The sequence below is a fragment of the Rhinopithecus bieti genome, unplaced genomic scaffold, assembly GCF_001698545.2.
Source record: "Rhinopithecus bieti isolate Rb0 unplaced genomic scaffold, ASM169854v2 scaffold_5216, whole genome shotgun sequence".
NCBI classification, from domain to species: domain Eukaryota; kingdom Metazoa; phylum Chordata; class Mammalia; order Primates; family Cercopithecidae; genus Rhinopithecus; species Rhinopithecus bieti.
This window is the reverse complement of record NW_016805021.1, coordinates 2,883,241-2,900,160: the sequence shown is the minus strand read 5'-3', so window position 1 is coordinate 2,900,160 and position 16,920 is coordinate 2,883,241. Positions and strand designations below refer to the sequence as shown.

The 16,920-nt window shown below is 33.5% G+C and overlaps 1 protein-coding gene across 1 annotated transcript in view; it reads left to right on the top strand.

The window, feature by feature from the left end:
- SSBP2 (single stranded DNA binding protein 2) overlaps nt 1-16,920 on the top strand; it is a 338,402-nt gene that overhangs the window by 279,385 nt on the left and 42,097 nt on the right. The window contains exons 7-10 of the mRNA XM_017870897.1: nt 2,792-2,858; nt 3,569-3,639; nt 10,611-10,678; nt 16,586-16,643. Of these exons, the coding sequence (XP_017726386.1) occupies nt 2,792-2,858; nt 3,569-3,639; nt 10,611-10,678; nt 16,586-16,643 (264 nt within the window). The remainder of the gene's footprint in view (nt 1-2,791; nt 2,859-3,568; nt 3,640-10,610; nt 10,679-16,585; nt 16,644-16,920) is intronic.

The following is a 16,920-nucleotide window of genomic DNA, read 5'->3' as shown; positions in this document are numbered from 1 at the left end:
AGATGTATATGCTATACACACACAAATAGATATAGAATTAGTCACAGGTGCATGTGTGTGCATATACGCATGTACGTATACACCTGCACAGATTTTCAAGCTCGGTGTTTACTGAGAGAGCCTAAAAATGATGCACCCAAGTAACAAGAACACCCTGAGATGCAGGATCTTTATACCTAAATGCTGTCCTCCACTAAAAGGAATTAGGGCCTTTTGGGGAAAGGGCTGATTCCAAGACTAGGTCAGAAGAAGTATGAGGTGAACCTGGAACATCTTATGCCATAAATTAAGGAAAGCTCAAAAATTGATGTGGGTATGTTATAACACACACACCACACACACACACACACCTGAAAGACTTCTTGCTAAATCTGAGATAATTTGACTATTGAAATAAATGATGGTAGTAATAGATTACAACCCATTGAACAATACAGAAATCTATGACTGAGTAAATAAGTGAATAAATAAGGAAAGCTTTTCCTTATAGTGAAACACCAACTAATAAATATAAAAAGAATGATGGACATGGAATATCTCTGACAACTATCATAGTGGTTAGTTGTTAGTGGAGGCTACAGCTGATGGGCTGATAAACGATTGATCAGGAATGGAATATTGACAATCTCAGAATAGCTCTTATACTAAAAGTAATCAATTACTGTGTAGAAACCTGCAGACAACAACACAATTCAGATCAAGGTTACCATCACCAGTAGTGGGATAGATCAACATCATTTGCCCTCTGATGTGATACACTGAGAAAGGCATAGCATCATTTCTCTGGTATTCCTGCTAAGAAAATACGACTTGAGTCTAGATCATAAAGAAACATCAGACACCGTGCTGTAGAATTTAAGACCTGTTCGCTTTAAAATAGTCGAGGACATGACAGGTAGGGATAGAACAGACATAGATAGCAACAATAGGAATTATTCCTGCTTAGAAGAACATGAAGAGACAGGACAGCTAAATTTAACATGTCTTCCATGATGTTCTGGTACCAGAAAGGAAAAAGAAGCATTGAGACAAATGGCAAAATTAAATGAAGCCTTGGACTTGGAGGGTCGTGTTGCTATCAATGTTGATTTCCTGACTTGAAAGGCTGTATGGTGGTTATGTAGGAAATGTTATTCTTGGGGGAACTATACTTTGCAGTATTTAGGGGTAATGAGGTATCATGTCTTCAGCTTGCTATTAAGTAGTTCTGAAAAAGATTTATGATAATAGGTATATATTTATAGAGAGAAAGAAAGGAGAAAAGGCTGATAAGGCAGATGCAGTAAAAAATGTTAACAGTTGGCAATCTGAGTCAAGGTATTTGGAAATTTTTTGTGCAGTTTCTGGAAGTTTGAAATTATGCATGTGAAATTACACATGCATGCACACACACACGCATATGTATACACACATATATACACACACAATCTGGGATTATTTCTTTGTGTGTATGTGTATACACACACAATTATTCAATCAGCGTAGTTATTTGTTCAATGTAACTTGCGTATGTATATATACAAACACACAAATGAAAGGAGGACTTATCCCAGATTGAGGCTACAGGGAATAATTTTGTTAGGAAGTGATCCCTAAACTGAGATCTAAACAATGTCACCAATAACTACTTAAGGGTCTGTAAGCTTCCTGAGAGGAGAGATTTTTTTCAGTTTAGTTTTTATTTTGTCTTGTTGTTAGTGGTTGGCATTTAAACGTTGTTGACTGAATGCATGAATAGGAAAAAAGAAACTGAAAGAAGTTTGGTATGGCTGGAAGTTAGAACATGAGTGGGGTAGTGGCAAGAAATTAGGCTGGAGAGGTAATTCGGGAACAGACAATGTAGTAGGATCTCAAGAAATATGTATTTGGTGTGCTTATAAACAAAAATTTTGAAAAATTACACAAATAGCTTGGGAAATGGAAGCTATCTACTTCATCCCAAGTGATAACAAGTTAGGAAACAGTTCTGATCTGGCCATGTAAATTAGTTAGTGTTAAATTTCTTTTGAAATAGTTGAATATGTTAACTAATTAGATAGAACTTTCATGCTTTAAGTTAAATTAGTGAATTTTTTTGGAAATTCTCACCAGTTGTCAGGATTTTTCATATATGTGTATGCTTATATACTTAAGATCAGTAGGTTTAAATCATTTATACCTTAATCCAGCTTTAAGTGCTGCTGAGACAACTGTTAGAAACTTATGGTTCAGTATATATTCCAGGAAACAAACCCTGTTAAGTTCATATCTACCTTTGTCAGTTCTACTTTCCTTTTTCCATATACCCAAATTGCTTAACTTATTTTTAAGTATTATTTCACTAAATAATTTCTTAGGGAAAATGTGACTACAAAACAATTTTCAGTGGTCCCTTTGCATTTTCGTCCTGCTGCTATGTAATCTCAAGTGACTAAGATATTCTGTAGAAATAGGGAATTTACATATAAGAAGGAAAATTTAGTTATTCCAGTATTCTTAGTAAATTAATTTTTGGAAAAGGCATAATACTTCTCAGCAAGAAATAGGATAGTTTTGCATAGATTTTGCTCCCTCAAAATGCTTATTTTATTTGTCACAAAATTGGACAAAGTAGAATCTTTTAGAATTAAGAACTTATTTAAGGTATATAAACCTGCAAAACTCATAAATGAATGTGAAATATAAGAAATCTTGAGAAATGCTCAAGTGCATTCTTGTAATTATCATACAAGCATTTAAAAGGAAATTGTTAAAGCACTTATTTTATAAATACTTAAAATATTGCTCTTTATTTTTCTTAATAAATTGCTAGGCGCTTGGAGGTGTCCCAGGAAGTCAGCCATTACTCCCCAGTGGAATGGATCCAACTCGACAACAAGGTGACTACTCTAAAGTAAAAGGGAAATTGATGTGCAGAAGCGTGGAATTAAGGAAAATTGTATTTGTATAAGTAAATCTCCTATAGTTATAGCAGTTGCATTTTTCTAGGTAACATGGCCAAATGATTTATATTTCCAGCTCACTTAATTATGCATGATAGTGAGGGTAGTGATAACATAAGAAAAAGAATACATGAAGATCCAAAAATCCATATTTTAATTAATAATTCTAAAACCTTTTATATAACATCTAACAAATAGGAAGCTAAGTGATAATATCACTTATTATTTCTTTTGCCTTTTTCAGATACAGGCTTTAGCCCATCTGAAAGATGAGCAGAAGGAAAGAAGGTGCTAAGCAGCAAGGGGCTTGATTAGTTTAACAGTCTTAAAAATCAAATCCTTCCAGAGATACTTAGGAACCACAGATATGTAATGCTCTGCTGTACTGTTCCATGGAAAGAGGAGCAAATGGTGTTAGAGAATTGATTCACCACAGAATAGGGAGAAAATTTCAGTGAAGACATTAATAGAGAGTGTGGGTAGGTAGTGGTAAGAGGTGGAAAAGTGGTCTGGAATGCAAGGTAAGATGGTGTCAGTACTCAGACACTTGGTAAATGAGACAATAACACCCAGGAGGGAGGAAGCTGCTAGCCTCTGGTTTAGTAGTCATGCTCATTACTTGGCTAATATCTTCATACTTTTTTTAGGACATCCAAATATGGGTGGGCCAATGCAGAGAATGACTCCTCCAAGAGGAATGGTGCCCTTAGGACCACAGGTAAATAAGCAGTGCATATTTACAATAGCAAAGACATGGAACCAACCCAAATGCCCATCAATGATAGACTGGGTAAAGAAAATGTGGTACATATATACCATGGAATACCATGCAGCCATAAAAAGGAATGCGATTATGTCCTTTGCAGGGACATGGATGAAGCTGGAAGCCATCATCCTCAACAAACTAAAACAGAAACAGGAAACCAAGCACCGCACGTTCTCACAACGAGAACACATGGACACAGGGAGGAGAACAACACACACCAGGGCCAGTCAGGAGGGTGGAAAGCAAGGGGAGGGAGTGCATTAGGACAAATCACTAATGCATGAGGGGCTTAAAACCTAGATGACAGGTTAATAGGTGCAGCAAACTACCGTGGTGTACGTATACCTATGTAACAAACCTACACGTTCTGCACTTGTATCCCGAAACTTAAAGTAAAATAAATAAATAAATAATAAAACTGAACACTGAAAAAAAATTAGTGCAGAAACCTAGATGCTGAGCTTTTTGCCTCCTTCATATATATAAACAAACTATATTATTTGCTGGCTATGATAATATGCATTATAGGCTTCATATAACATAGTTGTTAGACTCATGAGGACATAACATTTGTGACATGCCAAATCAATATAACAGCAAACCATTTAACAGCGTGCTATCATTGAAGCCTTTAATTTATTTGAGAAAATACACTGTATGGAAATACATTATAATAATTACTATTCAAAAGGTAACTGTTACCCTTTTCTTAGTTATGCTGAGGAGATGGTCAAGTTACATAAAACCCAATTGGCTGGGCGCAGTGGCTCATGCCTATAATCCCAGCACTTTGGGAGGCCGAGGCGGGCGGATCACTTGAGGTCAGGAGTTTGAGACCAGCCTGGCCAACATGGTGAAACCCTGTCTCTACTAAAAATGCAAAAAGTAAGCCAGGCGAGGTGGCAGGTGCCTGTAATCCCAGCTACTCGGGAGGCTGAGGCAGGAGAATCGCTTAAACCTGGGAGGCGGAGTTTGCAGTCATCAGAGATTGCGCCATTGCACTCCAGCCTGGGGAACAATAGCAAAAACTCCGTCTCAAAAAAATAATAATAAAAATAACACATAAATAAATAAAACCCAGTTGATTGAAAATATTAAAGAGTAAGTATAAAATATATTTCCATAAATCTTAAAGATTGTCATTGACAATTTACTCTGTACAACCATTTCACTGTAGAATGGGAAAACAGTAGAAAACCACTTAGAAATAAACATTAAAATGAGTCTTACTGAACAAGCATAATACTCTCAGTATATATCAGATGTTAGATGACTTCTCTATAAAATTTCCCAGAAGTATACACTGAGGTTGAACCTGTTCTAGCTGTTGGTGACATTTTAAGTGTGCTGTTCCAGGATATCATCCATTTTAGCCAAAACATCCTTTTGTCTCTCTTAGGAAAATTGCTTGGGGTAGAAATTAATTTTATAATGTCATTTTTCAAAGAAACTAATTTAAAATCCAGAATTTTAAATTTCTACCTCGTGGGTCAGAGATTAACATGTCATAAAGCTGGTTAAAAGAATGAACTTACTCATTTTTCCTTTCCAAGAAAGAGCATTATGAGCAGTACTTTGGAGCTTGTTTTGTATATCTACTGTTTATTTTTTTTTAATTTTTATTTTTTGGAGACAGAGTCTTGCTGTGTTGCCCAGGCTGGAGGGCAGTGGCACGATCTCAGCTCACTGCAAGCTCCGCCTCCCGGGTTCACACCATTCTCCTGCCTCAGCCTCCTGAGTAGCTGGGATTACGGGCACCCGCCACCACGCCCAGCTAGTTTTTTGTACTTTTAGTAGAGACGGGGTTTCACCATGTTAGCCAGGATGGTCTCAATCTTCTGACCTGGTGATCCACCCGCCTTGGCCTCCCAAAGTGCTGGGATTACAGGCATGAGCCACCGCGCCCGGCCTATCTACTTTTTAAAAGTTAAGTTGATGTTTTGCTGTGCTCCCAACAGACTAAAAAAATTGAGAACTCAACACCCAGATAATGTGACTCTGACCTACATACAATAGTACATGTTGTATTATGTGTTCGTATTGTATATATGTATTGTTTCTAACAACATATAATTATATATATTAACTATATTGAAACATGGGGTTCATTTAGCCAGACTTTTTGGAGATGCCATATTATATGAAAAAAACCCACTATATAAATATAGTTCCAAGGAAAGAGGAACAAATGGTGTCACATAAATATATGTGGCAGCCTCAAAGCCAAAAGAAACCAATTTCTTTTATTTAGGCTCAGTTATTTTCAATGGATTTTCTTAAGAGCTAATGAAACTCTCATTTAGATATTTGAATTATTCTTACCTATTTCTATTCATATTAGGAATGATGATATATGTTAACCAATCATCATTAAGCTATTGGTAATAAGAATTTATAAGTTCCATAGGCATTTTATTGGCTAAGTATACTTTTAGTCTTTAATAAACTAAGCCAACCAATCTGGCTGTTAAAGGATTTTTTTCCAAAAGATTTTCTTAATAAATACATTTAAATATACACAAAAACTTCATGCCTTTAATTTTGTTATTCTTTATTCACTTAATTTTCAGCTAGCTGCTCTTTAAATTGTTATCATACCTCTATTATTAGTATTAGGTTTTAATACTTCAGAAACTAGAGTCTGATTTAAAAATCAGTTTTACAGTATTTACAGCACAGTAAATTACAATAGAAAATAAGAAAGTTTCTATTTCTGGTAAGCTCTTATTGATGACAATGTTTTGGATTTTTAAAACCAGAGAGAGTGGTTTATTTCATGTGGATTGGCAGTGTTCTTACTATTTCTATATAATATGATGGAAATTAAGTGTTCTGGTATGAATTTACCTCAGAAATAAGAAATGCCTACAGTAACTTTTAAAATCACAATACAAAAGTATAAGGATTAAAGGAAATTATTTATACATACATATCATGTTTAAGTGAAAGCAGGAGTCATATTTATATGATGGTACAATAAAAAAGGGTCAGGTAAAATAATTTGGAATCAGGAGAATCTTGTGACATATTTATTTCGTAAGACCTGGTATATAAAACATGTAAACATATACATTATAAACTATGAAATTTGTAATAATGGTTAGCTGTGTTTCTTGAGAGATAATGGAAAAACAACTCTCATAACAGACATTTAATCATACCGATGCTGTCCAAGAGCAGAAGATATCTGCCTTATTTTTAGTTGTATTGTAGAAAAGTCTCTGAAATATTGTCTCTAGATTTATGCACAAACAAAATACACATTTCTTTTTTATCATAGATATTACTTCCATAACTTTTTGAACTTAAGATCAGTGTGGTACAGGGGGACAGTAGTTATCTATTAGAACAACTGAATTCCTAAAACAAAGAAATATGTAAATCTAATTATTCTTAGATTATGTTGATTTGAGCAAAGTGCATACATAGAATATAGTTAACATATGATTAATACTTATTGCATGTATGAAGAAAAAAAGGTTTGCTCCAAATCTAGGCATATTTTTCCCTACCCCTTAATCTGTTTTAAATCTAAATACAGTGGTGCAACATTATTTTTAAAGTGAAAGTATATTAGTATCCTTTCAATAAAAAAACAAAACTACCTATTTAATCAAGAAAAATATCTTTTCTAATGTCATGTATGAAACCAGTTTTCTACTTGGTTTTGTAATAAGATGTACTTAGCTAACCTGTGTTCTTACGGGCAGTAAGTGCCGTGTGATTAACCAAAACTACCCAACTAGTTTTAGTTTCTCTAGAAATCTGAAGGATAAAGAAGTTATATACAACTAGGAACATATGATTTCCAAATAAGATACTTGGAGTGGAAAAATGGTGAGGTGGCAATATATGTATGATAGGCTCTCAGGTAAGGAGAGAGTAAACTGATTCCATATTTTCAGATCTATGATGGGCAGTAGAATTTAGCTCAGTACAGGGAAGAACTTTCTAGAAATTAAATTGCCCAACCATGGAAAGACTTCATAAACTTTCCAAGCAGAATCTGAATAGCCATTTTGTCAGGAACATTGCAGTGGGAGAGAGATTAGACCAGATGGAATTGTATAGTTGCCATCGGCTTTAAAATTCAGTGATTCTAAATTAGGTCTTCCCATTCTGCCTTTGTTGATAGCACTTGGAAAGCAAGTTGTTATTCTTTCTTTTCTTTCTTTTTGCTTTAGATTATTCACTAAATGAAAATATTTTGCAAATCTATCAAGCATATATTGAAAAATTTTTACTCATTTACTGGAACAATTCAGTTCAACTAGCTCATCATTCATGGAAGGCCTACTGTGTGCCAGGCACCATACTTGAACACTGGGTATACAAAGATGAGTAACTTAGATATGCTGCCTTCAAGGTACTTATTGTTTAGCAGGACGTGTAGATACACAAAGAAAAACTGTTACATAATGGGAAAAGTCTAGATAATAACTATACATACTTTTTGTGGAGCCATTACATAAAGAGGCAAGTAATTCTGTTAGAGTTGAGGGCTATGGAAGCTAGTGAAAAGAGGACTCATTTAAGTTGGTTTCCTATTAACAGTGCTAAAAGAAAAAAAAGAATTAGCAGTTACAATTTTTGAGCACCAAATACCGTGCTTTTAATTCACTAAGTACTATGACAGGTGCTTTATATTTCATTTTATTCTCCAACAAGCCTATAAGGGAGATAATACTATCACTTTACAAATAAGGAAATTAAGATTAGGAAATCATTGGGAGAATCATTTGTCCAAGATCACACACATAGAGAGAGAGGTGCAGAGGAAATGGGGCAGTGGCAACAGAGATTCAAACCATTGTCCACCTGTGTCCAGAGCTATAAGGAAAATTAACGTTTTCCTTGATAAAATAAAACGGAGATCTTCTAAGATCAAAAATGAGGGGAAATAAAACAGAGATCTTCTAAGACCAAAAAAAGAGGGGAGACTTTCCTTGTGAAGCATTTCTATTATATTTTACCATTCAGATTTTGTTTCCAATGACTAACCTTTATCTCAGAGACCCCTTGCTCGTACTGCTGCTGCCACCACCATGCCTGATCCAGAAGTTAGGGGAAATAGCTATCCTTTTAACCAGTGTCTCAAGTGTGAACAGAAATCATTCTGTTGTCCCGTAGCTCACAAATTTGGATATTTAAATAAGATTTCCTTAAAGTAAAAGTAAATAAATAATGAGAATAGCATGTAACTAGGTAATGTCATTTATCAATTGAGGCTTACACTCTGGAGTCAATAGACCTGCTCTCTTTGATTTATTTCCTTATCATCTGAGCACCTACTACTTAAAGGCCAGGGAAGATGAGTTAACATGAGTATACAAGTCTATTATGTGTTTCTGAACTTAAATCCAGTAGTCTGTAGGGTATGGTTGGGAGGAGGGAATAAAGGTGAAAATTATAGAAAATGAGAACAGGAAAGATAGGCTGGGGCTGAGCCTCCAATAACCTCATAGAGCCATGCTGAGAAGTTTAAATTTACTTGACAGGTAGTGTGGGTCATCACAGCTTCTAAGTGACTTGAAGAAGACTGAGTTTTAGAAAGATAGCTCTTGAGGCAGTTTGGAGAATAGATTGGGACCAGGAGAGACTAAATCAGAGAGACCAATTAAGACAGTGCAGTAGTCTCAGTAAGTGACAAAGATTAGTAACAAGAGGAGAGAACTATTTCAAGAGCTATTTCATAAGTAGAATCAATGGACTTTGGTAACTGACTAGATATGGGAATTTGAAAGAAAAGGAAGAAACATCAAGGAGCTCCTGGAAATTCTTAGCTTGGGCTATTGTGTGGAAGGTGATAGCACAGAAGTGACTGAGGAAGGCAGTACAAAGAACTCAGTCATGAGAAGATAATGTTGAGTTTACTTTTAGATATGATGTGAGTAAGATGGTATCCAGTTGGAAACAAATCCTGTGAAGTTCAATGTATGAGTTATCTGGGAGCTTAGGAAAGACAACATGATAAGATATAAAGATCTGAGATTCCTCACATATAAGTAGTTGTTGAACAAATGGTGGCAGATAAGATTACTCATAAATGTGTTTTATTAAAAAGAATGCTATAGCTAGAACTTGGAGAAAAGCAACATTTAAAGGGTTAGCAAAATAAAAAAGAGCTAGCAAAGGAAATTGAAAAAGAGTACTCAGAAGAGTTGGAGGAATATTGGTATCAGAAAGCCAAGTGTGAAAGTTGTTGATAATGTCAAAATACATTAAGATAATAATGATAAAATTAACCTTTTTGTCCCTATGGCAACTAAACTAATCTAATAAGATGTACATGTTAAAACATTAAAATGTTTTTATCTGTTGAATACACATTATAGATATTAACAGAAGCTGATTGAGTCATATAATTCATGCATACATATTTTGAGTATATATTAGTTTTATACATTTTGTGTATTTGTATATTAATGCATTTCTGTGTTGGACATGTTATTTTGTGAATAGAAGTTTGCATTTAACTCTTTTGTGTTGGGTTCACCTGTTTTGTTTTGTTTTCAGACTTTATGTCATTGTTCTGGGTCTGACAATTTCAAACATTGAATAAATCTTTTCCTTCAAAATTGAATTTTGGATTTATGATATTTTTCATTTGAAAATGTTTACTATTGTACATATCTTAGGATATTAATAAAATATATCGAAATATAATTGCAACTATACCTTAATCATTTAACATGCTCCAGTGGTCATACATATTCACATGATTTTAAAAAGATGTAGACCAAAGTAATTGCTAAAATACAAGCAAAAATACAAGAGTGGACCCCTCAGAGAATGAATTACACAGGCCTTATCCAATTGGAGTTATGTAGGGAAATCATTAACGTGCTCTCCTTTCTTTCCCCCCTCCTCTTTGGTTTTGTTTTTTTGTTTTGTGGTAGTCTGACCCTTGGTTATCATTACAGAACTATGGAGGTGCAATGAGACCCCCACTGAATGCTTTAGGTGGCCCTGGAATGCCTGGAATGAACATGTAAGCAATGTTATATTATATATTACATTATTATGTAGATGATTTTTATATATATAAATAATACCATATTATTCTATTTAGTAAAGTGTTCTATTTTCTAACTTCTCAAATGACATTAATTTGTAAAACAATTTAAGCACCTCAGTCTCTGTGTGGTATAAAAATGAACTAAACATGAGCTGTAGTGTTTGCTTCATTTTCACAATATAATCTCTTACGCTTTCTTTGTTCCCTTGCAACCTTTACTTTTTTTCATCTCAAGTGCTATAAATAACAGCTTTTAGTCTATTTCATTTTGATAAGTACAGAGTCTCCATATATTATATAAAGTATGAAGAGATGCTGACACCAGGACTTTGACTTAACTCTGTAGAAGTAGATAATTGAATACCGTTATCCTCATTTTTAACATTTACATAGTGATTCTATGAGTGGGGATTTTAACTCATATATATCTATATCTATATCTATCTATCTATCTATCTATCTATCTATCTATCTATCTATATATCTTTTGCTTTGTTGGGACTACTGTCAACACAGGAAGAATTCTCTCTGGTGATATACTATAATCTCTGTTAAAGAACTTTCCATAGTATAGGATGAATTTTGTTTTGAAAAATTCCAGACACACTTAGATAAGGAGTAAACTAAAATATTTATTGGAATCGTCTTTCCAACCCAAAGAGAGTAGTTTGTTTCTATCAGCCAATATAATGTAGTTTGTTAAGAAATTTTTATTTTTCATTCCAGCTTGCCCTCCAAGTCTTATATACACAAGGTGCTTGTTAGTGACTTTCATTAATTCACAAGAGGATCAGTTTCATGTTGTGGCCTAAAGAAAATTTACCAAAAATAAGGAAAGTGTTCCATATATGTTTGTGGGTGTCTCCTCAAATATGTTTCCATCAGTTCGTGTTCTGATTACTTATATATCAAATTAAACAACTCTGCCATCATTTAATGGCATTGAAGATACACTGTGAAATAAGCGCTTTTGATCTATGTAGGATTTTTTTTAAGCTTCTGAAACCATTTTCATGGAAAGCAAATTTGCCTGAAATAGAAAATAGGTTAATAGGTGGGTACCAGCTAGGCTTAAAACTAACAGAACAGGGGGAAAGTAGGTCAGATTTTCCTATCACGTCTTTTTACTTTTAAAGTAAAAATGGATACACATGAAATCTGACTCTTCTTAAATTCCTCAAAGGCTTGGCCTTGTATTAATGGTTGCTTCAAAAAAGAGTGAGTGGCACTTTCTGCTTATTATGTCAAAAGCTGAAGCTCTTACCAATAGGATGGAGATATATATAAAATGTACTCACTTGAGATTCTTACTTTAAAATGCAGATATTAAGGGGTATAATATTGAATACTAGGTATAAATGTAAGGAGTATGTATTTTGAATACCATGATCACCCCAGAATGATCATTCAATAAGAATGTATCTAATATCATTTGTACATTACTCTGCATTATAATTGGTCATACAGCCAACTTTAAATCCACTTAGTTTTGCTTGTTCAGAGAAAAAAAAATTGTTTTTATGTGACCATTGAGAGATTAAAATAACTGCTTCCAACTGTCTAGTTTCTTTCTCAGATATACTTAAGCATATACATGTATATGCATTTAATTTCCTAGACTATGGAGACTAAAATATGGCCGAAATTTTAATATGATTACTTTTGTTGATATTTAGGTTTGGGTGTCTTATTTAAGTTTAATGCCCAGATACTTTTAAGTATTTTTGATTACATAATATTTTACTATTAATATAATCTTTCTTTGTAAAGAACCTTTAAGCCTGGCAGACTCTGATCTCCGTTTTTTGTTACTATTTTCTTTTATGTAAGGTTCTATATACCATTTTTAGTTTTCTATAAATCAGGATTCCTTCAAGGACAATGAAATGTGAATATTTACATTTTTACACTTGTAAATATTTTCCTCTAGTAGGGAAACTTCTCAAGCATGAACGCTCTATAAGAGTATAACTATTATATTGATATCGGCCCCAAAAAAGCAAAGGTTTGTTTAGAGACATAAAAAGTGAAACACATGATCTCCATTGCACTCAATAGGGTAAGCTTTATTGAAATTCACTTTGTAATTTATTATCTTTAAAACAAAGTCTAACTGTAATGCATACACACAGTATTCCTGACGTATTTGTAGCTTCATGTCATTAAGGAATTTTGCATATTTCTTAAAAATTGAAGGAAAAGGCATTAGAAGGGTGTTACCTTAAGCTCTGTCTTGAACTAACTAAACTATTTAAATAACAAAAATATGTATGTGTTAGGAGTTAGGAGGAACATGCCAGAGACTCATATCTGGATAATTTTTCTTTAGCTTGTCATTTTTTCTCATTTGCCATAAGAGTAGGATGACAATAAAAAATTCCCAACCCTGGTCACTAAAGTAATTAAATACTATATTCTAACTGACAGCTGTTTTTGTTTATTGCAGAATAAATCATTTGGAACTAAATTTGGTAACTTTATTGTTTAAAAAACTTTGTTTTCATGCTCTAAACTTAGGATAAATTATATTGTGTCACTTAAAAACTTACTTTCTATGTTTCTGTAACTAGTATCTTAGAAGCAAAAGCTAAATTTAAGTAATTTAAAGTAGCATTTATAAGTTATGACCAAAATATAAATTTTTAATGCATTGTAGATAATTGTTTAAAGGAAATTTGAATAATCATGTAGTTCTAAATTAAATACATTTTTACAAGTTGCGAAAGAAGTTAGGATTTAGTATTAAAGCACCCCTAACTCAACTTTGTATACGTTTCTATTAAGCAATACTAAGAAGCCAAAAGGATTTTAGAGGATCTTCTTGTTCTGTATTATATCCTACAGAATTATGAAGTTTGTGTAGTTATCATTTTGAAATAAAATGATAATGAATAACAGAAGAAAGAGGATTTTTCAGGCCAGGCATGGTGGCTCATGCCTGTAATCCGAGCACTTTGGGAGGTCAAGACAGGCGGATCACTTGAGGTCAGGAGTTTGAGACCAGCCTGGGCAACATATATGGAGACCCCATCTCTACTAAAAATACAAAAATGAGCCAGGCATGTTGACAGGTGTCTGTAATCCCAGCTTCTTGAGAGGCTGAGGCACGAGAATAGCTTGAGCCCGGGAGGTGGAGGCTGTAGTGAGCCGAGATCCTGTCACTGCACTCCAGCCTAGGTGAAAGAACCCAAGCCAAAAACAAAAAAAAGAAAAGAGAATTTTTCTCTTTGGTAATAGTGATTGATTTGGTTTCATCAAAATCAACCTCCTTACCAAAAAATTCAGGCTTCTCCACCCAGGTCGGAGTGCTGTAGCACGATCTCAGCTCTCTGCAACTTCTGCCTGTCCAGTTCAAGCAATTCTCCTGCCTCAGCCTCCTGAGTGGCTGGGAGCACAGGCATGTGCCACCATGCCCGGCTAATTTTTGTATTTTTGTATAGATGGAGTTTTGACATGTTGCTCAGAATGGTCTTGAACTCCTGAGCTCAAGTGATCCACCCGCCTCGGCCTCCCAAAGCTTTGGGATTACATACATAAACTACCATGTCCAGCCTCTCAGCCTCTCTTCATTTTTAAATGAGGCTAACATGATTCTACTTCAAACCATACTTATATAGAAATTTTCATTCAAAATGATTCCTATGTTATAGTTTATAAATTACTTTCTTAATAATACTGAGGGCCCTCAAAAGGAGTGGGAATTACTGAGCTTAAGTAGTTGTTCTAATAGAACTGCTCCCTACTGTAACCCTCACTTTATATAAAACACTTGTGAAACTTGAAGTATTTTCAAACACAATGATAATGTTAGGAGAAATTTAACTTATCCATGTGAATGATTAATACTTAATAGTAAAATGAAATTTATTATGAAATACATAGTATGTTGGAACTAGATTGGTATTTATCAAATTTAAATATATAATGTTATGACATAAATGTAACATTTAATTTAATACAATTAAATTAAATATTTAATATTTTAACATTTAGGTTAGCATGTTTAACATTAGACAAATTTGAAAATAAAAGACTTTATTATATTTATGCATCTTATTCATACAGTACTTGTTTGGTTATGATATTTCAAAATTATAAGGTTATCTACATAACATTATTACATATAAATTTTGCCAGGATCTGCATATGGTGTACTTTTATGTTGTTTTAAGATAAATGTTCTCAAGTTTTTTTTACTGTGTTTTATTTAACATTAAAGAAATCATATGAATGTACCTTACTACCCAAATGTTTTACTTGGTCAACACATATCTTATGTTTTACCTTAGATTCTATCCATTAGGACACTGAATCCTATAGGTAAAATCATTTTTCTAAAGTGTTCCAGTAATTAATTGTAAAATCATCATCATCATCATCATCTTGGAGAGGCAACAATTTCCAAAGAAAATCAATACAAATGCCCCTCACCTTCTTTCTCCCTATGCACAAAATTTTATCAAGTCCCCACTGGTATCTTCTATACCTTAAACTGAATTGGGAAAAAATTCCACTTGGGCTTTCCTAATAGAGCCCAGGGACAGGACTCATTCCCTTCCCTGCTGCTCACACCCCTAGGGAATCTCAAAACGAAACTAAAAATAGTTCTAAATATTCCATGCAAATATGGGTAATATAATAACTAACTTACACAGCCTCTTTATCTAACATTTAGAACTAGCTTGTCCAACCCGTGGCCTGTGGGCCACATATGGCCCAGGATGGCTTTGAATGTGACCCGACACAAATTTTTAAACTTTCCTAAAACATTACGAGATTTTATTTGTGATACTTTTTTTTTTTATTAGCTCATCAGCTGTCGTTAGTGTTAGTGTATTTTGTGTGTAACCCAAGACAATTCTTCTTCCAGTGTGGCCCAAGGAAGCCAGAAGATTGGACACTCCTGATTTAGAATTTTAGGTTTAAAGTCTCTAGAATCAAGGGATTTTTTAATTAAAAATTTTCATTGTCATAGTGATTCAAAGGAAGGGGAATTTTAAATGACCCTAATTAGAGGAGACTGACAGTAGTCTGCTTTTCATAAAACAGTATTTATTCAGGTACACAACTTAGTACTAAGGCATGAGGACAAGAGACCTTTTTGATTTAACTAATTGGGCATTAATTTTGCTTCAAAAGCTCTGTGTCCTTATAAGCTGTGGAATACAGAACATTCTCCTTTACTCTAAAATGAAGTAATATATTGGCGTAGATTATCTCCCATTTTTTCTAGGATTTACTCTGGCCACTATCTGGACTGAAATTATGAGAACAAGAAATGAGATTTCCCATTTAATAGTAACTAAATCATCAGTAGCATTGAAAGATAGATTAATAAATATATAAAGTAATCTGTGATACTCTGGTTTTTTTAAAAGGTGTCAACTTTAGATACCTTTTATGTATTTTTATTTGCTTATCGCTTAATAAGAGCAATCATTTCACATATATTGATGTTTTACAAATTTTATTTTGAATGAGATACAGGAAGCTCTTATATTGATATCACAAGATTATAGTTTATATTTAGTTCATAACACTTTTCACTACAGAAGTGTGTTTTATAATTTCAATATATGTATGTATTTACTCCTATGAGTGATTACCATCTTTATAACAATAACCATTTAATATTAAAATAAGACTGGGCTTTCTAAAAGCAGTTCAATTTGGGAAGAAAACTTTTCCATGGGAGGATAAAATTGGGGACTTAATTAATATAAAAAGCTATTAAAATAAATATAAAGAGAGTAATTTTAGTGCCAAACTAGATCTGTATGGTAACCGAATTGTAAATGTTAATATTTTATGATTTGTCATTGATTATTGTGAAACATTCAAAGCATAGGTTAAAATTTCATTTATCAAATTGTTTTGTAGGGGTCCAGGTGGTGGTAGACCTTGGCCAAACCCAACAAATGCCAATTCAGTGAGTATATATATATATATTTTTTAAAGTATTTTGCATTTTGTAACATTTAACAAAAATCACAAAAACATTTTGCTTTTTGAAAACCTTGCAGGTGGTTGTAGTAACCTTTTTTTAAGTAATCATTCAAAAAGAAGTTTAATATATATTTTAGAAAAAGATGCATAATTTTTTGAAATTACATAATTTTCTTTCACTTCAAGGTCTAATATAAACATGCATTCTATTGTCAACAAGCCTTTCAAAAATAAAAATTGAAATAGTGTGACTTAAGTATATACCACAA